A 24,923-nucleotide genomic window follows, 5' to 3' on the forward strand; every position below is an offset into this window, starting at 1 on the left:
GACTGTCAGGTCAATTGGTTTCTCTAAATTCTCCCTAGGTGTGAGTGTGTGTGTGCATGGTTGTTTGTCCTGTATGTCTCTGTGTTGCCCTGCGACAGACTGGCGACCTGTCCAGGGTGTACCCCGCCTCTCGCCCGGAACGTAGCTGGAGATAGGCACCAGCAACCCTCCCGACCCCATTAGGGACAAGGGTGAACAGAAAATGGATGGATGGATATATATATATATATATATATATATATATATATATATATATATATATATATATATGTATGTATGTATAAATATATATATAACTTTCCTACAGAGCATCGTTAAAACTCTACAGTTATTTTACGTACGTAATATTTATTGGGTTCAGGCGGATAACGGTCAACCCCTGGGTCCTGCTGCTTACGTTTCGACGTAACTCCTTGCGCATGTCTGACAACACGTGCAGCAGCAGCAGCGGCACAACTTCCATCTGTTAGCTTGTTATTTGTTTCCGTAAATAAGATTTTCTCCCAGTGCTGTGGAGCGACAGCTCGTCTATAAATGGGGGGTCTTCAGAAGAAAAAGGTAAGCGTTTCTGCCAGACTCAATAACGCTAAAATAAACAACTATCGGGGTAGCTAGCTAGCTGGGCTAGCTAAAGTTTGTTTTCAGAATCACAAACCGTCGACTAGTCTGAGTTGTATACGAACGTAAAGTTTCTCTTGAGTCTGATCAGGAGCATACGGATTAAATGAGTTAACGATTACTTTATATTGTTTTGTAGTATGAGCGGGGCTCCGCCACCAACTACATCACCAGGAACAGAGCACGAAAGAAGCTCATGCTGAGCCTCCCTGACTTCAGGTATGTGATGTTCAACGTGTTCTTCAACACTCTGCGGCGGAGGCCAGCAGTGACACGATCCCTTCTGTTTTTATCTGTACACACCACTTAGCTGTATTAATTTAATAAAAAGGTGAAAATGTCAGAGCTGCAACTGTCTTTTATGATCTCCACAACTTATTACGTTCAGTTAAATCGCATTGAGATACATACTCCATTGCTTATTTTGATTGAAAAACGATAAAAAGGCATTAGGCATTCTGGTTCACACAATAAACTGACTGAAATAATCAAATAAATAGAAGTCAGTTGACAATGATAAATTCAACAACCATTTACTGGTGGTAAAGTTAACTTTTTTTAAAATTATCTCTTATTTTGCTTTATCAAGCCCTCTTAACTACAAAGGTTGATGACTATGAAATGTTACTAGCTGTAAACCATTTTCTGTTCCTTCATTACATTTTAGATGTGCATGTAGAGTTAATAAACCTATCTAAAAATATATTTTGAAACTCCTTCTCATTGAATTTTAGGCGGCTGTGCATTCTTAAAGGAATTTATCCACATGAGCCAAAACACAAGAAGAAGGTGAACAAAGGCTCCACTGCTCCAAGGACCTTCTACCTGCTTAAAGACATCCGGTTTCTACTGCATGAGCCAATTGTGTCCAAGTTCAGAGAGTACAAGGTATTTAAATGAAGTTCAAGTTTTCAACAAGCCTCAAGCTAAAAATCTGAAGTATTTAATAATGTTTGATTATCTGTCATTAATTTTATTTTTGTAATAACTGTATTTATCAAGAAAAACATACTTCACATTTCAAATATAATTTTTGTGTTCTACTTGTCTTTGTGAGTCTGACATTAGGCAGTGTCTGATGATTATTTAACAGTAATTTTCAGCAATTGTATTGAGTTGAAAACCCCCTCACAAAACAGCAAATTTACTCTCAGTGTTTTTTTTCCCCAACAGATCTTTGTGCGTAAACTAAGGAGGGCTTATGGAAAAACAGAGTGGTCTGCTGTTGAAAGACTCAAAGAGAACAAGCCGGCCTATAAATTGGACCACATTGTGAAAGAAAGGTAGGGAAGTTTTTCTCCATACTCATCATGGAGGGATAAAGCAGGTTAAATCTGGGGTGTCAGTTTTAAGGAAAAGGACAAAAAAAGGAAGATGGCTTAGAAAAGTTTAAGCAAAACAGAAAACAGTTATTCTGTTTAGACTGGAGAGCTATGAGACATCCAACATGCTTCACTTTTGCTTGCAGGGGCTCAGTTTTGAACTGCTGTCTTTCCATTTGTAAACAATCTGCATTCAGCTGAAGGTATAAAATGTTGTCTCATCAGTTTAGAGGACATTTTGCCATATTTCCACTCCCCGTTCTCTATCTTATAGATACTCTGCCTTATTTATGTAAATAAATAATTATTCCAAATAGATCAGTTCCAACCAATCTTGCAAGACTTTGTCTCTAGTCCTCAACTTTGGCTTAATTCTTTTATGCTGCTTTAAAAAGTCTTGATTGACGCATCATTAAACCCTGCCTGCTTTGAGATCTTTGGGTCAATCTATATTTTAGTTTTTGCAACACCTGTTAGCTGTTCTTGATGTATTAAGTAAACAAATATATATTATGTATTTATAGTCATAAAAACATTATTTTCCAAATCTGCAAAATATGTTTTCACTGTGCTATTTTTCTTGAAAGTTAAACAATCTGCACAAATTTCTTCCATATAACATGTAGCTTATATTATTTTACAGTTATTAAATTTGATGTATTTTAGCAAACTTGGGCCCTGAATAACTAACTCTAGTCAGCAGATGGCAGAGTTGTACAGTTTCTTGGTCCTCTTTAATTATGTACAACAATTTTATAGGTGTTTGCAGTTTTGTGTTTTAGGTCATGGAAAGCTTTTAGTGATAGTTGGATAGTGATAGTTCCAGATACCATGCAGTTTTGATCAAACTCTGCTTGCTGTAAAGCTAAAGACACAGACTGTTTAAGTTTCTGGCATTACTGTTAGTATAAGAATATAGATCTGCAAAAGAAGAGCTTCATAAAGTTTGGGATGTTGTAGCCAGAACCTGGGAGAAATCTGTGGACTCACTTAAGAAGTTCTGTTGACAAGACTTGTTCCAACAAGCTGAGAGATTTGGAGAAGTTTTGAAAGGCATAGCTGAGAGATATGTACAGTTTCAAAGTGATTGTTGCCTATCAGAAAACACTGTGTGCTGAAATGTAAGCACAAGATGCTTCAAATGTGTTGGTTTAAGGATGTGTACACTTGCGCTACCAGGTTTTTGAACTTTTACTCCCTTTCAAAAATTGGGATTTCAGTTGGATTGTATTGTATCCAATTAAAACATGAATGATTTTTGATTTAAGTATTTTATTTACATCTTCTTACTCTAGTATTTTGACAGGTGTGTACGTCTGAGATCCACTGTCTACAACAGTGGTGTCCAAAGTTGGTCCTCGAGGGCCAGCATCCTACATGTTTTAGTTCTCTCCCTGGTTTAACGCACCTGGATTTAATGATGGCTCATCAGAAGGCCTAAGAAGAACATTGACATGCTGAGAAGGTTGTTACTACCACCAGGGAGAGAACTAAAACATGCAGGATGCCGGCCCTCAAAGACTGACTTTGGGCACCTCAGGTCTACAGCAAGTGCATTTAGCTTATTACTTTTTTTGCTGTTTTTTGGCAGGTACCCCACCTTTATCGACGCACTACGTGACATTGACGACGCCCTCTGCATGGGTTTTTTGTTCTCCACATTTGCCCGAACGGGAAAATGTCATGTGCAAACAATCCAATTGTGCAGACGCCTGACTGTGGAGTGGATGAACTACGTGATTGCATCTCGTGCGCTCAGAAAGGTGACAGTTTTTCCTGCAGACTAAATGAAGGGTGGGGGCGTTACGGTTTTATAAATATTTATTAAACATTATCTAAACGCTTTGTTTTTATTCCTCATAGGTTTTCCTCTCCATCAAGGGAATATATTACCAAGCTGAGGTCATGGGACAACTCATTACATGGCTGGTGCCATATCAGTTCTCCCATGATGTAAGTGCAGTTAGCTGCTTGCAGCCAACAGGGGTTATGCTAATAAGCAGTTACTGTATTATTGTGGGATTACAATGAAGGTTGGTACACCTTTGTCAGCATGAGGTGCTGAGTCATCAAACATTGCAAGAAAACTACAATAAGCTTCATCATGGTCCCATCCTGTTCAGCTGCTGCAGTTATATGTAGATGGCATCGGTTTCTCCCCTCCAGGGGGTCTTTTGCGGGCTCTAGTGTCCCTTATATGAAAGTAGGCTGACAGGAAAGGGGGAAGGAGAACGGGGAAGACATGCGGCAAATGTCGCCGGGTCAGGGAATCGAAGACTGCGTCGAGGACTCAAGGCCTCCAGACGTGGGTCGCGTTATCCCCTACGCCGCCACAGCACGCCCCCGGTTTCTCCTCTTTGGCGTTATATGTTTGCGTAGCTTGCTTAAGTCAGCCCATCCTTGAATTCAATTAAAAAGTACTGCCTGGACAACAAAAAGCTTCACTATTATGTTACTGTTATGTAACCTCAACCCTGAAAATAGTCTTGTAAAGCTTGTGCTATCAAGTGAAAAAGTTGTCATGACCTATAAGCACACCCTGAAAACAGATATAACAAGATGTTTAAATGTTTTTATAACTCAATCATTTCAGCTTAATCAATCTTTTTAGTTTCCCTAAACTAACTTTTAGTTTTTTTGTGCTGCTTCAACTTTTAACGCAGTCATTTCAGATTTCCTTTGACCATACAGCTTTTTTTTTTAGAGATGAGTTGGACAGTTTATTGAAAAGCTTTTTTGTGACAAACTCAAAAAATGTAGAAGCCCTTTCATACTGTCATGTGGAAAAAAAGCATTAGGTACCTTGTTTGTTGACTTATTTAATGTAGAGTCTAGTACTGACTTTTTAAAAAAAATGTCAGTAAATTGTATTATAATAAATGTAGTATCTGATGTAGAATATTTATTCCATTTAAAAGTGACTTATTACTGACGGACATATCACATCAGGTGGAGAGTATTGTTACACAGAATGAAGTGGATGTGAAAATCATTGTAAGATCAAAAAGCTGTCTGAGGCCTTCATAAGTAAGATTCAAGAAGAGTTTGAGTACGGTCAAATTAACTATTCTACTGTAACAAAACCTGTTTATAAGGATGTTTAAAACGGTCGCCCACATGACCCAGTCTGGCTGTCTGAGCAAATTCACCCAGAAAGTGGACTAAAAGAAGTCTTTCATAAAACTAATTGTTGTGCTAGCCAATATCAAGTTTCTACTGCAGTAATTATGAAAGTGTGTTCCTGTAAACACAGAAAGAAAGTGTGTAAGTTTTACGTTTCATGGGAGGTGTCGTTTCCAGATTCAAATTAAAACAAGTTTGGGACAATATCTTGAATAAAAACTGAATATTTAAAGGGTCCACATGTATGTATTTTAGTTAGAAACTACCAATGCTTCTGTAAAGGACCTTGAAAGATGCTTGTATGTGTATAGATACAACAAATGTTTCATATGAGTGAGATATTGTGAATTAGTTTGAACTTTTGTTTTTTAACTCTAAATTATTGTGAAGCTAAAGGTTTTTGTAATTTCAGCACCCAACAGATGTTGACTACAGAGTCATGGCGACTTTCACAGAGTTGTACACAACTCTCCTGGGGTTTGTCAACTTCAGACTCTACCAGTCTCTCAACTTGGTGTACCCTCCAAAGGTATCTGACTCCAAAAGCTTTAAGGGAGTTCTACAGCACCTATAATTCAAATAATGCAAATATATGGCCAGTATGAACTCAGTAAACACTTCCTCGCTCCTTGCAGCTGGATAGTAAAGCAGAATCAGAGCTCAAAGAAGACGATGAAGAGGACTATGCCATGAATTCAGAGAGCTACACTGAGGTAAGTCCATCTTCTTTAAACTGTCTAAAGTTTTCAGTCATCACCAGATCAATTATTCATTGTTTATGAATTTTTTAAAATCTGTGAGACTTTATGCTTACAAACAACACTCACTGTCTTAGACCTATCTGTGGTTGTCGAAGCATGAACTCCTTAGCTTCCCAGTCTTATCAGCTTTAAATTGTTTGTTTCCTTGAAGCCTTTAACTGTGTAATAAATATTGGTGGGAAAAAGTGTTTCAAATAAAGACTGGTTTACTTAGAGAAATCCATCATCTTCATCCAATCTCCCATGTCTTTTAGCTGCTGCTCCCTTTTGTGAACCAGTTGCAGTTTTATCTCAAATGAATGTTTTTCTAACTTTATGTTTGTATGTTTTGTTCTCAATGCTTGTGGTAGTAGTATGCAAAGTAAAGTATTCAGAAGAGAAAAATTATTAATTTTGTTATGATGAATAATAACCTTAAGTGTTATTAATACATTATGTAGATATGTTGCAAAGTGCTTTTCTTTTGTAATGTTACCTAAACATGCATATTTTAAGAATTATTTGAGCTTTTTCTTTCTTTTTTTACTGAACAAAGTATGAATTTTGTCTCTTACTGCTAACTTAATTCACTTGTTTTATTTTTGACTTCTGTATTCTTCCATGATTAAGACTACATTTTATCTTTCCTTGTTCTGTTATTCATTCTGCAGATTTAACAGACACCTTGTACTTAGACTAGTACTGGGCAAATAAAGTAAAAGGAAATAAAAAGATTCTTCACTGTCATGGTTTCATATTTTGACAGTATAAGCACCATATGCCACTTCAAGCTTTTAATTAACAGTTTTAATTAACCTGCAAACATTTGGACAGATGCTCATGTTTTTGTTAGTTTTCTTAGGTTAAATTGTAAATGTATCAATAGTTACGATGAACTGATTTTATTTCTAATCCTCTCTGCAGAAACTTTCAGCTCTTAGTTCCAGCCTGGCACGTGTTGTTTCCTCAGAGGAGGAGGAGGATGCTAAACTTGATGAGTTTCCTGATGAAGGGGTAAGAATACAAAATACCAAAATACTTTTGGTTGTTAGAGAGATGGTAAAAACAAACGTCTTTCGTGGAAATATCAAAACACGTACACGCCATTAAGAAATTAATCTCAGAGGTGGAAGGTGACATTTTTTCAGCGGAGGATTGACATCTCTTGGAGATGCAGTGCCTCACTAGGGATTTACAGCTTTATGTTGGGTTGCTATAAACAGAAGTTCTCACTTGAGAAACTTGTTTTACCCAAATGATTTGAAGTGATCAACCAGTGGGTCCTTCTTCACCACAGAGACTTTCCATGAACTGGCAAAACTTTTTTAGTAACTATTATATACTGCATGTAGTCAGTGACGTGCGGTGAGGTTCATAGCTGGTGAGGCACTGACGTCATCAGAATCAGATTTGCAAATAGATGCATAGATTGACAGCAGTTTACAGGTTATGTTTCACTTCTGCATCCTTACACATACAAACTGTAGCTCACAAAACACACATTTCCTTAAAAAACAAAACAAAATAAATGTTATTACTGTCTTACCTGCTTCGATTGAAAGTCCACTTGAGAAAACTTTTTTAGTGTTGTAATGTAGTCATCCATGTCGAAAGTCGGGATAAGCGAGATGAAAAAAATCACTATCTCTATTATAATCTATCGCTGCACTTGACTTGCTTCCCGAATCGTTTAGCCTAGCTCGCTGTCACTTACTCGGCAGTTGAGGAGTGAACAAGACGAACGTCTGGGATCTTGAGCGCCCCCTGCCATGAGGCAAGAGAACTGCCTGCCTCACCACGAACCTGTTCTCTGCCGTTTATAATTGCTCATTACACGAAACACGTTACACAAACACAGTTGGTGACAAAAAGCACTGTACATTATATACATAAGCTAAATTATTGGAAATAAGTTCACATATTAAATTTGTTTAAACCATTTTATTGACGCCGTACAGCAACATGCTCTCTCCGCTTAGCAGCCAGCGCAGAGCCAGGGGTTGCGCAATCCAAGGTGAGGCAGAGCTCGCTGCTGCCTCACCGGCATCGCTTCCAAGCATTTGAATGGGAAAATAAGAAAATTCAGCGATTTTGAACAAATAAAAATCGAAATTGGTGAAGCTACATGAAAAATAAATATTTTTTAGTACAAACCACCGGATGAATATAACAATTTAAATTACTTTATGATTATATATTTTCTTTCTTTCCATGATGGCAGGTGAGGCACTGCCTCACCTGCCTCCCCTGACCGCACGTCACTGCATGTAGTTCACCAACCCAGGAGTAATCCCTCTTAGAGCCTCCGCTGTGCCTTCTAACGTCCCACAAAACAATGGTGGGCAATAAAAAAAAAAACTTGCAGTGCCTTGCAATTATGTGCCCAGCCCTTGAAATTTTGAGCTTGCAGCTGCAGACTTTGTGTTTTATTGGGATTTTATGCCATCGACTCACTCAAAGAGGAATGATTTTGATAGATTTTACATTTTTATATAAATAAAATCTGAAATGTTGAGTATGGATCTTTATTTTTTGCCAACTTGTTTCTGCGTAGTGACTCATGGCCCGTCAAGCCCCAGGTTGTTGCAATGTAAGAGAGTAAATCTGGACTTATTGGATCACAGGACTTTCTTCTATTGTTCCTGCGTCTAATTAGTTTTTTCACAAATTAAAACCTTTTCTTCCTGAGTTTTTGCATTTTTTTGTAAAGATAGTTGATTCTCCTGCTGTTTTTTTTTTTCTTTTTAACCTCTACATCAGTCAGAAATGATTGTTTCCCACTTTCCTTCCAGTTCACAAGGCAGTACACTGCTCTTAATTCAAGTTTACTTTATTTTTCATCTTTAAATAATTCGACAAAGCACTGTAGGTTTAGTGAAATTGTTTGTTTTACATGTATGACGTGTAATGGAGCTGGGATTCCATTATTTTGGTCTATTGAAGATATTTCACCCACTGGTGAAACACTGGTGTGTTAGTTCAGGATAATCAGAACAAAGATGTTATTTTTACATCGCGAGTCACATAAGGTAATTTTATTGATATAGCACATTTTCAGCAACAAGGCAATTCAAAGTGCTTTACATGAATTAGAAGGAAATACAAAAGAAGAAAAAAGAAAACAAAAAGGTATAACCCCATGTTTAGGAATACGTAGTCCGTGATTTAAAAACTAGTAGGGGTTTCTTTGGATTCTTGTTCTGATAATGTTGATCTAAGTATTTTCTCTAAATGAGCTAAAAGGAGTTTCTCTTGATTCTAAGTTTGTTCTAATTCCTGAATATATAAACTAGATGCTCCTGTTCTAAGTATAAGCACAATTTATAGGCTAGAAGGAGTTTCTCTGGATAAAATAAGCTAAATATTGGTCTAAAATAATAAAAGTTTAGGTTCTCCATGTTTGATTCTCCAAAGTAGATGGTCCTAAATGTTGTTCTAAGGTAATGAGTAGATTCTCCAGAGGAGTTTCTCTGGATTCCAAGTTTGTTCTAATTCATGAAGTATGTAAACTAAATGTTCTTGTTCTGAAAGTAGAACAGGAGCTCTGATAAAACTTCCTACTCATTCAGGCTCCTCTGATCATAAAATTTTAATCAATAACTGTAATAAAAAACGATAGCTAATGATTCATTCTTTTTTGTTACATTACTATTAAAATATAACTAGTTAATCAGATATAATAAGTAATAAATATTGGTCGAAAAGCATAACTTTAAGTCTATTAAACAAAAATGTACAAATGCCTCAAAGAAAGAAACTTGAAAATTGGAAACGGTTTCCCTCCCTACGGCTTTTTGAAGGCTTTGTAAATAATAACGATGAGAACTGTTTTTTCTTCAGGAGGACATGGAGAAGATGGAAGCCAGGGAGAAGGAACAGAAACAGTTGGAAACCCAGAAAAAGATATTTGAGGGGCTCAAATTCTTCATCAACAGAGAAGTGCCCAGAGAGTCGCTGGCGTTTGTCATCAGGTGAGAAAGACACAACGTTGCTAAAGCCACAGGGTATTAAAGCCAACAATGAACATCTGTTTCTGTTGAAATGCTACTAACTCAAAGTATTTTGTGTTTGAAAAGCGGCGTTTGAGCATTTTGTCAGAATTTAAAAGGATTTAAATCTTGGTGTTTCCAGGTGTTTCGGTGGTCAGGTGTCCTGGGATAAATCTGTTTGCATTGGAAGCACATATGATGTCACAGATGAGACCATCACACATCAGATTGTTGACAGACCTAATGTGGACAAACAGTACATGAACAGGTAAAGGGAACATTTGTTTTGTCACTGTTAAGCTTCTGTTGCCCTTTAAAGCATCAGCAACATCTGATTATAACCAATAAATCCTTCACTTATTTCATAGTAGCTCCATCTGCACCTTTATTGCTCTTTGTCATTTTTAAAAGTCTAGCTATTCTATCCTCTGCGTTGAACTTTCGAGACTGAATTAAACACTTCTTAGCAAAGAGACTTTTTATATTTGAATCTTTTCTGCTGCTGTTCTAGGTACTACATCCAGCCGCAGTGGGTGTATGACTGTGTCAATGCTAAAATCCGCCTCCCTGTGGAGGACTACTTTCTTGGAGTAAATCTGCCTCCTCATCTGTCTCCATTTGTGGAAGAGAAGGAAGGAGACTATGTTCCCCCAGAGAAGCTGAAGATAATGGCCTTACAGCGAGGAGAAAAACTTGGTATGTACCAGGCTTGTTTCAGAATTTTGTTTTGATGGAGTGGTCTTTACTCAGTTGGACTCGGTAACATTTGTGCTGCAGAAACATTTAAAGGGAACTATCTCTAGAGTTTTTTTTTTTTTTTGCTGGACTGTCACTCTGATCCATTTTTGGCTCTCTATCACAGGGGGCACAACGTTTTTATTCTTAATAATCATTGCTTTTTCACAAAATGTCCCTTCAAAAACATCCAAACTATCCCTCAAACCAGTAAACTAATTTTAATGTGAGATGTTGCTGTTAAATATGGACTGAAAACCAACAACCTCTTGTTAAAGGGTACATATGTTTGTTTTTTTTTCCTGGCGCAGCTCAACAAGATGAGGAAGAGGAGGAAGAGGAGGAAGAGGAAGAAGATGAAAATGAAGAGGAGGAAGATGATGAAGAGGAGGCCGAAGAGAAGAACCTCAAAAAGATGGAGGAGCAAAGATCTCAGGGGAAGGTAAGAAATATCTGTTTGCCCTTCTGTTTTTTGTTATTTTCCTCATAAAACATCTGGGGATTCTCTGACATGTTCCTCTCTCTGCCTTTTAGTCTCTTCAAGTTAAAGTGACGCCTGGAAAAGTGAAGGTAGAAAATCCCGCTCGCTTGGAGCAGGAGGAGAAGGCAGAGGAAAAACGTCTTGCCATCATGATGATGAAGAAAAAGGAGAAGTACCTGTATGACAAGATCATGTTTGGAAAAAAGAGAAAAGTCAGAGAGGTGAGTTTTAATGTACTTTTCTTCTCCATAGTTCAAATTCTCCAGTTGATATGACTGTTTAGCTTTGTGAAAAAGAAACATTGTTCTGCTTTTTATCTCTGTTTACCCTACTGTTAGAACTGAGTTTTTATCTAGGAATGTCTCACTGTACTATCTGACTGCTGTTCATATCACACCCACACCTGGCCATGACTCCTACAGTTCACGACCCTGACATTCTTGTAAAGCTGGTGTTTTCTTTTTTTCATTAACACAAATCAATCTCCTCTAACAGGTGAACAAGCTTGCTGCCAAGAGGAAAGCGCATGATGATGCTGAGAAAGCCAAGAAGAAAAAAGCAAGAAAATAACTCCTTTGATGATTTTTGTCTGAACCTGACTTTATGTATAAAACTTTATGAATTAGTGGGGCAAGTTGGCATTTCATAAAACCTGAAACTGCATCTGTGAGCTCTCTGCATGAAGTATATGCAACCTCTGTGTGTGGTTGCATTGGCCTCATGTTAATACAGAAATCAAGGATTCTCCGTCATGCTCTGTAATTATTGATTTAAAGCCAATTCTTGTCAACTTTGAGTTTTCCTTCTCTACATTGTAAAACATTTGCCACATTTTAATGTCTGTTTGAAATGACTTTAATTTTAAAGTAAAAACTTATTCAACTTCTAACAGATCTGCTTATTTTACAACTGTAATTTATAAATTTTTTTACTTATATGGTGGCAGCCATTTCACATCGTGGTTCCAATGCATATTTATTTCTTGGAAATTTTTTATAGTTGTAATACAAAACGACAGGCACACAATAAGCTGCAGATTGTGTGACTGAGTTATTTGAAACACAATAAGGTGGAAGATAATTACATAGTGGAGTTCAAGCAGAGAGGTCATTCATTCTTTAGAAAAACCGTCATCTAATCCTTATTTAAGAACAAAGAAAAGCATAAAAGAAACTGTAAATGGGGTCATCCCAGTTATTTACTATTGTACATTGAATAAAAATGGGAAAATAAGATGAAAACGGAAAACAACTATTTTAGTGAATCAAAGATTTTAAAGACTGCCAGTAATTATAAGAAAGAAAAAGATTTTCATTTAACAGTTAGAACTAAAACAATTATAACAATGTGAAGCCACACAATAGGTTATAGGTGCCACAAACTTCTAATTGGTGAAGAAAATGTGAAGATGCTGCCTGACGTGAAGAGAAACTGCATCGTTTTCTGGACTGATGAAACCTTTATAGGTAGTTTTGAATTTAGTCTGACAGAGGAGCCACAAACGTTGAATGGAAAACAATAATATAAGGTGCTTCTCAAAAAACACTTGAGGTGTATTCTTCTCAAACCACGAATTATGGGTCAAAATGCTTTAGTGTTTTGTTTTCTTAGACTTAAGAGGAGATGCTATTAAACTGAGTTTTCCCAATAAGACAGTGAACCTAATACACCACAATGCAAGAAATATTTTGGCTCTAAATTGACAAGATAAACTTTATGAAGTGAACCCAATAGAAAACCTTTGGGTTTAATATAAATGTTTCTGAGCCAAACCCTAGAACTCCAGAGGATCTATGAAGGGAAATTCAGTCCTGAGCTGGAAAATCTGTCCATCTCCAGAAGATGTTCAGTTCCAGGCAACACAAGTGAGAAGCAGCTAATAGAAACATTGGAAATACAGCTAAATATTAGTTAATTGGAAAAAAAGAACTATTGTTTTATACCTAGGATCCACCTGAATATGAGATAGTCTTGCAAGCATGCATGATTGTATTGACTTTATTAATTGAACTTCATTTATCAGGGTCCCTTGAGACAACAGTTATGAGTTGCTATTTGTAGGTGAATAGATTCAAAGGAAAACTAAGTCTTAAAGAATTTTTTTATATTTTTGCAGTTTGTGTTTTTCAATTTTTAAAAAAATGCAGACGCTGCTGTTTTGTTGACCCGACTAATTCATTTTTTTCTCACTTTCTGTTGAATGATGACAAATTAACAAATTTTTATATCATGATCTGCATTGGATTAGGTTGTGTAGTGTTCCCAGTTGATTTGGCTGGATGGATATAAAAGCTATTAAAATGTTCAGCTTTACTCACTTTTTTTTTTAACACAGTGATGTTATTCTGGATAGAACTGTGTGGAAAGCAAAAGATGAGTAGGCACTTGTTTTGTGATAAAATGCCCAGAATGTAAAAAAAAAAGTGTGTGTAGGATCCCTCTACTAAGTGATTATTTATGAAAGTAAGCATCAGTTTACGGTCTTTCTCCTTGCCTCCTACAGCTGGGCACAGATGTTGAGAAGACGTAATAAATCACAAGAATTACCAGTAGAGCAATGGGCCGAGCCTGAGGTCACTGTGCTCGTGCTGTTGGACTCATTCATTGATTGGTCTACGCTAGCAGCAGTGGGTGTCGATAACAAATAGGGATCAGGCCTTCCACCCTCTGATGAGCAGCTCTGATCTCGTGGGGAGTGGGCTTGCCCGTCACACTCCACTCTCCCCAGCTTCGCATTCCACACATGCCCACCCTGTTCGAGTCTCGACCTGACACTTGGTGGGTGCGTCTGAAGGCAGAGGCATTCCCAGTGGAACAAACGCAGCAGTGTTGTGCTCCGGCTTGAGGAATGTGGGACGAGCAGCGTAGATCGAGTCTGTCTTCTACAGATCTGAGCTTCAGTAAACGGGAGATGGAGTTGGGGCGTATTGAACTGGGTGAGGCATTGTGGCAGCATATTGCTACATCCTGCCATGCAGGGTCAAACAGACTTGTCAGCCACAGTGGAATGCTCATTTTATCCTCTACTGAAATACTATTGTCTTACATAATAAATAATTAGGAACAGCATTTCCACAAACGTGGCTTATGCCTTTTGCACATCACACATGACACCTTATCTTGGAAAAATATTCGCACCCCCTTTGTCTTTTGCAAATTTTGTCACGCTACAGTCACAAACTCCAATGTTTGTTTAGTGTGATAGATATGCTGGAAGGCATAAATTATGTGGTGTTCACATTTCTTTTCAAAGGAAAATATGAAGGGAGATATATATTTTCCTGTTCTTTATAAAAGAGCTCCAGCTTAGTCGGACTACCTGCGGAGTGACTGTAAACATAAATTTCAGGTCTTGTCCCAGATTCTCAATTAGACTTAATTCTGGGCTTTGACAGCAGGAGTGAATGCAGCAAGTCAATGACTCAATTCAATCTGCTGGGCTTCCTTAGATAGAAATTTTTAAAGTACTTTGCATAACTAAAGGATTTTGTTTGATAAATTGGAATAAATGTGTGATTGAACTGAATTTTTTACTTTTTTTGCAAAGTGCCTTGGGACAACATATAACTGACGCTATATAAATGAACAGAACCGTCAAACCATTCAAATACATAAATGCATGTTTATCCAAACCATCCCTTTTGTAGCTCTGGCTGTATGATTTTAGTCATTAACGCTCTCTCCTTTCAGGTCAACCTAGCTATTGGTCTGTCGCTCAGGATTGCTCTGTTACCTCCATCTACCTTCAGCTCCGACCGGCTTTCCTCGGCTGTATGATGGTCCTGCCACCACCATGTTCCAGTGTGTGGATGGTGCATTCAGGGTAATGTCCAGTGCTAGGTTTCCAAACACTTTCAGTTTAGATTTTATCTTACCAGAGCTGTGTTTACAGTATGTTGACTTTTAATTACATGGATTCTAGAGTGTAGAAGGCGTGAGAAGGCAATTGGTACTGAATTTTAATTAGGATACACAGAGTAAGACCATTTCTGGGAAGACTTTCTCTCAGGCCAGCAGTCGCTGGAGAGACCCCAACCCCGGTGGACACGCTGGGCCGCGCCACAAGTCTGACTTCAGGACGCCTCCCACCCCCAGTTTTTTCTTTTTTTAAAGAGTGTTTTATTTTTCAAATTGTATTGTATGTACAATACAATTTTCTGATTTTCAAATTGTGAATTTTATTTCTTTATTTAAATGTACGTTTTTCCTTTCAGGGGTGGGCAACTCCAGGCCTCGAGGGCCGGTCTCCTGCAACTTTTAGATGTATCTCTACTTCAGCACACCTGAGTCAAATAATGAGGTCATTAGCAGGACTCTGGAAAACCTGACTGCATTTGGGAGGTGATTCAGCTGTTGGATTTAAGCGTGTTGGACCAGGGAGACATCTAAGAGAATCCTGGTCCTCTAGGACCAGGATTACCCACAGTGGTGCCCAAAGTTGGTCCTCGAGCGCCGTCATCCTGCATGTTTTAGTTCTCTCCCTGGTTTAACTCACCTGGACCAAATGATGGCTCGTTAGAAGGCCTAAGAAGAACAGTGACATACTGAAAAGGTTGTTACTACCACCAGGGAGAGAACTAAAACATGCAGGATGACGGCCCTCGAGGACCGACTTTGGGCACCCCTTGTCTATGTCATACAATCTTAAAATACTTTGTTTTTAAAATGTGAAGTAGTTCATGGGACATGAAAACTTGTATCGGCTAAAATATTTCAGGAAAGTATTGACTTCCTAACAGGATTAAACAGCAGGCACTTGTAGTTGCAGGTAGGATTTCAGCTTCTAACATTACTGACATTACGAAAAGGGAAGTTTTTGTTCATATAATTTGTTGGTCTGTTGTAGAAAATGTAGAAGCTGTACTGTGTTTATTCATTCTACCACATGCAGAGCTCCAGCTTGCTAAATCAGAATTTCAGACGATAGACAGTGCAGTTTTGATCAGCTGGAACAATTAGCCCCTTTGTGCTTTGGATTTCTGCATTTGTCCTTTCTATGCCTTTTTCCACCCCTCTTGTCAGCATGCAGCTCAGACTTCAGTGTCCACACTCAAAAGCCCTCTGTGTGTGAACACAAAATAGGGGCTATATACGGCCTCTCTCCTCCCTCTCTTTCTCCTGCTCTCCCTCCCTGCCCTCCTTCTTTTATTTTCATGCTCACAGACTTGTTCATGTCCCCTGACAGAGAGACTTTGACGTCACAGGTGGTTACATGAACCTCCCTGCTGTGCTTTATTCAGCAGGATCAGTTTTGGAATTGAAAGTGAAGGGAGGAGGCAGCACAGGTCGGAGGCATCAGGTGTGCACGCAGAGTGACGGGGGAGAAAGAGGAGAGGAGGAACAGCAAATAGATGAATGGGAGCTGCGGCATCGGATCTGTGATGAGACTGTCACAGGAGTCAAAATGAACGCATTAAGATCAGACACACGAGGAGCCTTAATAAGGACATTGACTTCCATGAATCGTCTGGAAATGGATGGACAACATGATGGAGTAGGACAACTTTGAAGAATGCTCTGTCTTGTGCACTTGTTTCTCTTTGGGTAATTGCATGAAGGTAAGAAGTTCCTCTCGTGTTTTGAGATGTATATTTGTTCTAAATGGATTTTTTTTAAAGCTGGGGTTTGGGGTAATTTGTAAAAAGACTGCAATGTTGCTGATAATTTACAGCTTTTTCAGACATGTAATTGCACAGGAAATGGATTTGATTTCACCACACAAATAGGAGAAAGACAAGAGAGTTTTAGATTTACTTGCGTCAAGGAGAAAGGACAGGAGCGTGCTTCAGTTACAATCTACAGTCTACTTTCTAAAGAAATTTTAATCTTAGCCTACTTTTATTTGTGTACACCTAGACAAAGTAGACATATCCCTACTTAACAACATTTAATTTCCCTTTGGGATTAAGAAAATGGTTTTGAATTAGAATCTTGAATGTGAATTTTTGAATTGGATTTTACTGTATTTAAATATTAATATTTACATCTTTCTTGGATAAAAATACTTAAAAAAACCAGAAGTATGTAATTTCTGGGGATTTCTTTTAAAAACAGACCAAATGTGCAGATCAAAGTCTTTTAGTATTAAGTCTGAATGAACAGCATATTTTTTTACTTTATAATCTTTTTTACCTTTGTCAGAAATGCTTCATGCTTCATTCACTGGTTATCCTCACCAGCACTGGGTTAGATTGGTAGAGTATCTATAACTCTGGACAAAGTTTCTCACTTTATAGATACACATGGTTTAAACCCGGATCTAGATTAAATCTCAATGTAGATCTTAACCTCCATTGCTTGAATAACAACTAAAAGAGAAATTAATAATTGCTGTCAGTTTGAACATCATCACCTTTTAACAATAGTATGATAAGCATGGCAGCAACAGTTTTCTTTTAAAACAAGCTGATTTTCAAAACAGAAAAAAATTATTTATGATAATGTTCTGTAGTTCTTAAGTCAAAAACCCAGATTTCTTGGCGTTCAAACGAACACCGTTATGAAGACTGACAGTTTTTTTCCCCCCTCTTTATAAAGAAATTCTCCAGGGAAGGAAAAGCTTCTCAACAATTTACATAAACTTCAATGAATTCAAATTAATTCATTTCAATTTTAAAAATACTTTATTGATCCTAAAGGGAAATTAAATGTCATAGTAAATCATATTTCAGAGTTGTAGAGTCTGATGGCCATGGACAGGAAGCATCTCTTATAGCAGTCTGTACAGCTAATTTGAAGAATGCTCTGTTTTGTGCATGATTTTTTTTTATTTCATGTTAAATGCTTCTTTGATTTGAAGAGTTACTCGTTATCAGACACCCACATTTTTAAGATCTAGGTGTATGTATGAAATGTTAAACTTGTTATGTGGCACTTTGATAAACAAGTTTCCCAGATTCAGCTGTGACAGATCATTTTATTTTTCACAGTAATAAATAACTGGTCTAAATTATTTTATTTACTCATAATGTTACCATAATAGGTTTCAAAATTCACTTCACCTTAATGAAATAAAAAGAAATTGCAATTCAGCGTCAGTATTTGCTTTTAAGACATTAATCAAACAGTAGGGATTAATTTTGTGATGCATCCAGAAAAACACCTAAATAGTAGTTACACCTTTGTTAAAACATAAAAACTGAAACATCATTGCAACGACTAAATACAGATAACTCATTCTGGTACAATGGTTTTTAATATAAAACAGAATAAAGTCTGGAAATAAAGCCCTCCGATATACATAGTGTATTCTCTACATTATGGCTCTGTGTTGAGGTAGCATTGGGTCATCTAAAGTTGTAAATCTTCAGGTGTGCTCTGCCGAGTCAGCAGGTAGCTCATTTTACCTCAGTCTGCAGGAGAGAACATATATCATTTTCCACAGTAGTGCATTATTTATTCTTTATTAGGGAACACAAGGCTCTACACTTCAGGTCACAAGCACCATAATTTTTCTTTGCTAACCACCGAGTTAAAACCTGCAGCCAGTGTCACCTCATATAATTTGGCTACCCACGTCATCAGCGGAAAGATGCCTGGTTATGTGAAACTGACAGAGTTCCTGCTTGAGCCCCACAAAGGCAGCTATATGAAAATGTAAATTGCAAGTTCATGTCCCAGATGTCGGCTCATGTTCCCCTCCAGCTTCAGTTACGATCTGTGGCGATACTCCAGTCTACAACAAGATTATTGTGTGCAGAGTTGTTATTTACAATATGAATGATTTGTTGCTTATCATTCCACTATTAGACTTATTTCTAATCCATAATCAGCCGCTCAGTCAAGTTTCTAAAAGCTAGAAATGTATTATTCTTTCTGAAATAGCAATTGCTATTACAATGCAATTTTCTCTTTCCAGTAGGTCATGTTTCTGTCTCAGGACGTTCCGAAACCAGAGAACCGAGATTGTAATCTATGCGGAGTCACTTTCTAATTAAATTCCTGGGGAATGATCTGAGTTAATTATTTAAAGTGTCGTCGTTGTGTTCTCTAGCCTTATTGCCTATTAGCAGTAACCACTTAAAAACAGTAACAACGAAGTCCAGTTGGTCTGAAGTCCAATTTTTTTGCAACTTGAGAATATAAGAAAACACAGCTTAATAGGTTATGAAAATGATAAAACTGTGTTCTGTGTCTTCAAGGTAGAATTTGAACTTGCTGGACCATGGCTGGCAAGCAAGGGAGACAATGGAGGTCCATGTGCAAAGGCCTCATCCTGGGAACACTTCTAACCAGCTGTATGATCCTGCTTTACTGTCTCCCCATCCAACAAGCCAATTCCAACCCACCTGAGTAAGACTTACAGTGCTTGAATCTCTTAGTTTTTAGGAAAACATTGTTTAAAATCAAAACCATTTTCCTGCAACACTCAAGATGGTGTGTAAAATGATGTGACATATTTAACTACAATCCAGGGAGTTGAGCATTCCCTCACTGTTTCCTGAATTTTATTGTCTTATTTTCATTCATTGTCCACGAAATAATCTTGACTATTTTCATATAAATCATCAAGATTTAATAAGTTTAAAAAGCATCTGTATAGAATACTTTATGTAAATTCTAAATCAATTTATGTTTCCAATATATATTTTGGCAGTAGAGTGAACTTTTTCCATATTTTACCATGTTACAACCTTGTAATTGAATCTATTTTGTCCATATTTAGTTTGAAAGACTTGCACAAAAAGAGCCACATAATTGTGAAGTAGAAGAAAATAATATATTCATTAAGTATACCAGTATTTGTATTCAGACCCTTTGTGCTGTTACATCTAAGTGAAAGCCACTGCAGCTGGTTGTGCACCTACATGTAGTTTAATTTCAGTATAAAGCTGCAGTCTATGAAGGCCTCCGAGGTTTGTAGGAGAACATTAGGGAACAAATATAACATCAGACATGTTGGGGATAAATTTGTGGAAATGTTCAAAGCAGATTTGTGCAACAAAAAAAATATTCTGCTGTTCAATTCTCTAAAAAGGAATAGAGGAAGGCAGAACTGTAAATATAACCAGAACCAGCTGGACTCTGAACTCACACACACCACATCCATGGGGTTACATGATGGTGACAGCATCATGCTGTGGTGAGAAGTTTCTTCAGAAAGAATTGGAAATTTATTCAAAATTGAAGGAAAGATGGAGGGAGCTAAATACGGAGAATTATTTGAAGGAAACCTGTTTAAGGTTGTTAATGATTTGAGACTTGGATGGAGGTTTACCTTCCAGAAGAAAACATTGTATAAAATGTTTTAAACAATATTGGGCCTCGGATCAGCCCAATCAATGGCTATTATTAGCAGTTCAGAATAACGATCATATACCTGACGAGTTTAAATTATAGTCGGCATCAATGTTTTAATCCCAGTCTGACTGAATTTGAGCTCTTTTAAAGGGATTTCAGTCTCTACAAACTGGTAGAGACATAGTACATTACCACAGCTACTTTATATTGACAACCATATTGGTCAGTCACATAATATGAATTACATTGAAGCTTTTGTTTCAAAAGTAGCAAAATATCTAAAGATTTAGTGGGCATGCATAGTTTTGTAAAACACGGCAATCATTACTTTTCCCAAATATCTCCTCCTCACAGCCTTTTCATGTTTTCTATCTGCAGGGTCCCAGTGCCTTACTCTTGTGCCCATCGTCCATCCCATCTTCACCCTAAAACATCCACCAACATGTCCCAAAAAAACTCGAGCCAGTCTTGCTCTCCTAAAGTGGACATAATGTTCATGAAAACACACAAAACGGCCAGCAGCACTTTCCTCAACATCCTGTTCCGTTTTGGAGAGAAACACCATCTTCAGTTTGCCTTTCCCAACAGCAGGAATGACTTCTTTTATCCATCCCTTTTTCAACGTTCCCAGGTCAAAGACTACAAACCTGGAATGTGCTTTAACATCATCTGCAATCACATGCGGTTCAATGCTCCAGAAGTGGCTAAACTACTTCCTTTAGACACATCCTACATCACCATTCTGAGAGACCCGGCAGAACTTTTTGAGTCATCATTCCACTATTTTGGCCGGATAGTGCCTTTTACCTGGACGATACCGGGTGACGACAAGCTGACGGAGTTCCTGCTTGACCCTCACAGCTACTTTGATCCAGAGGGCTTTAATTCCTTCTACCTCAAGAACCTGCTGTTCTTTGACTTTGGACTTGACAACACTCTGGAGCTGGAGAATCCACAGGTAGACGAGGGAATCAGATTCATCTCAGAGCGCTTCTATCTGGTCATGTTGGTGGAACACTTTGAGGAATCACTGATCCTGCTCAAAGATGCTCTATGCTGGGAGATGGACGACTTGCTCTTCTTCAAGCTCAATGCCCGCAAGGGATCCACTGTGTCTAAACTTACCCCTGAGCTGAGGGCCAGGGCTCTTGAGTGGAATGCCATTGACTGGAAGCTATACCAGCACTTCAACCAAACGTTTTGGAAGAAGGTAGATGCCTATGGGCGGCAGCGTATGGCCAAAGACGTGGCAGAACTCAGGAAAAGAAACAAAGAGATGGCATCGATCTGCATTGAGGGAGGCCATGCAGTAGAAGCCGGCAGCATCCAGGAGACAGACATGCAGCCCTGGCAGCCAATAGGGGAGAAGTCTATCATGGGCTATAACCTAAAGAAGAATGTGGACAAAACACATCGGAAGTTGTGTCGTAAGATGTTGATGCCAGAGATTCAGTATCTGACAGAACTGGGGGTGAACCTGTGGATCACCAAGCTGTGGGGCCATGTTCGAAACATTCTTAACTGGTGACTTAGCTTCTGAGCATGAAGCCACGTCACCAATTAAAAGAAGAAAAGTATATCAGAGTACAGTTGGCAGATGTCACAGTCTACACCGAACACACTCTGCAAGAACACCAGAAACTTTGTAGTGTTCAGCTTTGAAACACTGAAAGGGAGTGGATATGTTCACAACAAACTAAGCAGCCTCTGATTAAATCATAATTGTTGCCATACCAACTAAATCTTTAAGGGAACATAAAACGGTTTATAATATTAACTTATGAATATCAAACTGTCCTTGATGAAAATGTTTAACTTGGATGAAAGGATTCTGAATGAAGAGTAAAAATATGGTGTGAAAACAGTCAATGTACAAGTATTAAATCTGACACTGCTGCATTTAAAAGGTAACACTGGCCAAACATTAAACAGAAAAAAATCTAACAAAAACATTCTTACAAAAATATCAGGAACATTATAAGAAATGAATAACGTCTTGCTATAGAAATAGCCCTCTGCGAAGTTATAAAATTTGATTAAATTGTAATAAATATGTATAATAATGATGGTTACCTTTTAAGAGTAGCACTTGAAAGGCCTTAAAACAGGGTGATTGTATAATTCATGGTATTAAAAACAGATCGAATACTTGTTATTCTGATATCTATTGAATAATATGAGGAAAATCATCAAATTAATCAAAAAGGAAGTAAAGCTCTATGCAATCAAAACAAGAATTGTTTTTTTTTATGTTCCTAATGGTATTTGAGATTTCTGCTACATTTTGCTTCTCGAGGGTCTTTTCTCGTTCTAATGTCTGAAGGTCAAGTCTTAAGCAGCATGTTCGTCTATATGTTGTGTTGGCAGGATTTTTAGCTGAACGATTATATCTGTGTATTATAAATTGTGAGAAGTAATTGTATAATTTCTCTTATGTGCTTTGATGGTGAATAACGGTGTTAAACATGATCTGCATTCCTGATTGTATGCAGCCTTGCTGTCATAACCTGCAGTGGCAGAAGGAAATCAATAGGGAAAAAGTTATATTTTTTATTACTCTGCAGCATTGCATGTTTCTTTATTTTGATTCATTTAATGATAAATCATCTGTTTCTATGTCTGTTTTTTTTCTTGTTTTCAGCACTTTTTAAGGGATTTATTTGTTCACTAATTTATCTGCTGCCTACTCCATACGATCCCTCATTGATACAGTCAATGTCATTATAATTTTATAATTAGTTAGGTAAAAGGTAACACTTTCTATGTTCAAACCAAAAGAAAGTAATTTAAAGCTGAAAGTTTCTTCTGATGTTATTTTTCCAAGTTTACTATACTCTATGATGCAGAATAAGTCTGCCAACAACGGGTGTAAATACTAACAACCTTCATAAGTATCAAATGTGACAACAAACCAGTTTTCCTTGCAATTAAACAGCAAGAAAAACTACAAACTAGACATTAAACGTAAGAGTTACAGGTAATCCAGATAAATGCATACAAACACAAAATTTTTTTCTTTCCCTCAGTCTGACATTAAAGTACAATAGATTAAACTTTTTCTGTTTTTGCTAGTGGCAATTGCATGATTATATCCTATATATTTATAGATTTGTTTCCTTTTTCATTGTTCCACAATTGTGAAAGTGTGTTTTTAGAGATGTGGATGAGTTGAAGAAGAAGAAGACACTGTGTGAACCACCTGCCGTCTGCACTCTGCTATTCCTCATCATTCAGGCATTTACCTTTACCTGCATCTCTGCAGAAAATCCTCAACATTGTGCAATAGTAGAATAATTTGAATAGTTTGTGTGCCTTTCATTTTGACCCAATATTCTCCTGTTTATCATGGTTTGGGAGGTAAGTTATTTCATTTGTTTTATTTATTTTTGAATTGGTAGGTCAATATTTTAGATAGTTTCCTTTTGTTTGTTGTTTTGGCACGAGTCTGCCCAGAAGCTACACCCAGCCCCTCCTGAGCATTTATATCTGAAAAGAAAAGTAACGTCCCATAAACAAATCGTTGTAAAAATGGTAAATCTGTTTTGTGGCTGCTTGATGTCTGATGAGGATGAATGAATGAGTGAACGAATACATAAATATACTTCATTAATCCCAGAGGGAACTTCACATTTTAGTACAACCTGTTCAAGACAGGTGAAACTGCAGAACATCACCCAGAGGGCAGCTGCCACCCTTTTTGTTGTTGTTACGACCCGTCTAGGGGTGGCCAGATCATAACATGAAAGGTCCCTCCTCGTCCCATCCCAAACAGCCAACACATACAAAGTTAAACATTTTACAATGATGTTTATTAAAAAATATATGTTTGATTTAAATATAACAAAAATGGAGCATATAACTTCAGAATGAGCTAGTGCCAAAACAACAAACAAAAGGAACTATCTAAATAATAATCAACTTACCTAACCGAAAATAAATAAACCAAATGACAAAAACTTACCTCCCTAACTAAAAAAACAGGAAAGAACTAAGGCAACATAAATGGCAGCTCACTCCTACAAACTCCAAACCAAGAAGTTGAACAAACAAAACAAACAGTGTGGCCGGTTGAGATGAGCAGAGGAGAGATCTTCCAGGAAGTCCACGTCAGCCGCTTTTATACTCCTCACATCCGGGAAGCCACCAATCGGACGTCCCCCGTCGTCCTCCAGGCACCAATCAAAAACAAGTACCTGCACACTCATTTACATAATAACATTTAACGACTCCAGTCGTAACAGTTGTCATTTGGCCACACCTAGACATCCATAAAATGAATAGAAGACTTGTTTAGGGTGGAGCTGACAGATGAGTTGTGTGATTTTATCTGGTGTTGTGGTCCATATCTAAACCACTACCACTGGTTCTGTTGCAGCCCTGGGCAATATCCTATATAGTCCATATAAAAAACCGCCACCATTGTTACTTATTATAATGTGGCTTGTTTTTACAGCACATACTATTGTAAGATACAGAAAAACCTTTAGAACCTAATAAGGGCAGACCCAATTATCACATCTCTGAAAAATCAACAGTGAGATGCTGAATTACCTGTTTGGTATGACTTTTCAGAAAAATCAAAACAGACCAGTCACATATAATGCTGTTTGCGAAGATTAAAACATAAACATTGGATATTCAGTTCAGTTCAATTGCATTTTTATATTATGCCTAA

General features: G+C 37.6%; 2 protein-coding genes across 3 annotated transcripts; both read left to right on the forward strand.

Annotated features, from left to right (window-relative positions):
• Positions 1-396: 396 nt before the first annotated feature.
• pes (pescadillo) lies at positions 397-13,313 on the forward strand. Its single transcript, XM_028034263.1, has 15 exons — positions 397-558; positions 758-837; positions 1,353-1,506; positions 1,792-1,901; positions 3,532-3,703; positions 3,804-3,893; positions 5,476-5,592; positions 5,699-5,776; positions 6,728-6,817; positions 9,644-9,774; positions 9,935-10,060; positions 10,304-10,488; positions 10,839-10,969; positions 11,062-11,229; positions 11,504-13,313. The coding sequence occupies exons 1-15, from the start codon at positions 535-537 to the stop codon at positions 11,576-11,578; spliced, it is 1,731 nt and encodes a 576-aa protein (XP_027890064.1). The 5' UTR covers positions 397-534; the 3' UTR covers positions 11,579-13,313.
• A 2,280-nt stretch (positions 13,314-15,593) lies between these two features.
• On the forward strand, positions 15,594-23,301 carry gal3st1a (galactose-3-O-sulfotransferase 1a). Of its 2 annotated transcripts, XM_028034264.1 has the most exons (4): positions 15,594-15,776; positions 16,249-16,566; positions 19,150-19,300; positions 20,627-23,301. In XM_028034264.1, the coding sequence occupies exons 3-4, from the start codon at positions 19,173-19,175 to the stop codon at positions 21,774-21,776; spliced, it is 1,278 nt and encodes a 425-aa protein (XP_027890065.1). In that variant the 5' UTR covers positions 15,594-15,776; positions 16,249-16,566; positions 19,150-19,172; the 3' UTR covers positions 21,777-23,301. The 2 variants fall into 2 exon arrangements, with proteins under 2 accessions (XP_027890065.1, XP_027890066.1); XM_028034265.1 differs by lacking the exon at positions 15,594-15,776 and having other exon boundaries at positions 15,854-16,566; positions 19,154-19,300.
• The last annotated feature ends 1,622 nt before the right edge of the window (positions 23,302-24,923 follow it).

This window comes from Xiphophorus couchianus, chromosome 12 (genome assembly GCF_001444195.1).
Source record: "Xiphophorus couchianus chromosome 12, X_couchianus-1.0, whole genome shotgun sequence".
NCBI classification, from domain to species: domain Eukaryota; kingdom Metazoa; phylum Chordata; class Actinopteri; order Cyprinodontiformes; family Poeciliidae; genus Xiphophorus; species Xiphophorus couchianus.

Bases quoted from the DNA above. Each gene is read 5' to 3' on its own strand.
- pes (XM_028034263.1), top strand. From the start codon at position 535: ATGGGGGGTCTTCAGAAGAAAAAG. The intron at 1,507-1,791 runs GTATTTAAATGA...TTTCCCCAACAG, and splicing joins CCAAGTTCAGAGAGTACAAG to ATCTTTGTGCGTAAACTAAG. The intron at 3,704-3,803 runs GTGACAGTTTTT...TATTCCTCATAG, and splicing joins CATCTCGTGCGCTCAGAAAG to GTTTTCCTCTCCATCAAGGG.
- gal3st1a (XM_028034264.1), top strand. From the start codon at position 19,173: ATGGCTGGCAAGCAAGGGAGACAATGGAGGTCCATGTGCAAAGGCCTC. The intron at 19,301-20,626 runs GTAAGACTTACA...TTCTATCTGCAG, and splicing joins GCCAATTCCAACCCACCTGA to GGTCCCAGTGCCTTACTCTT.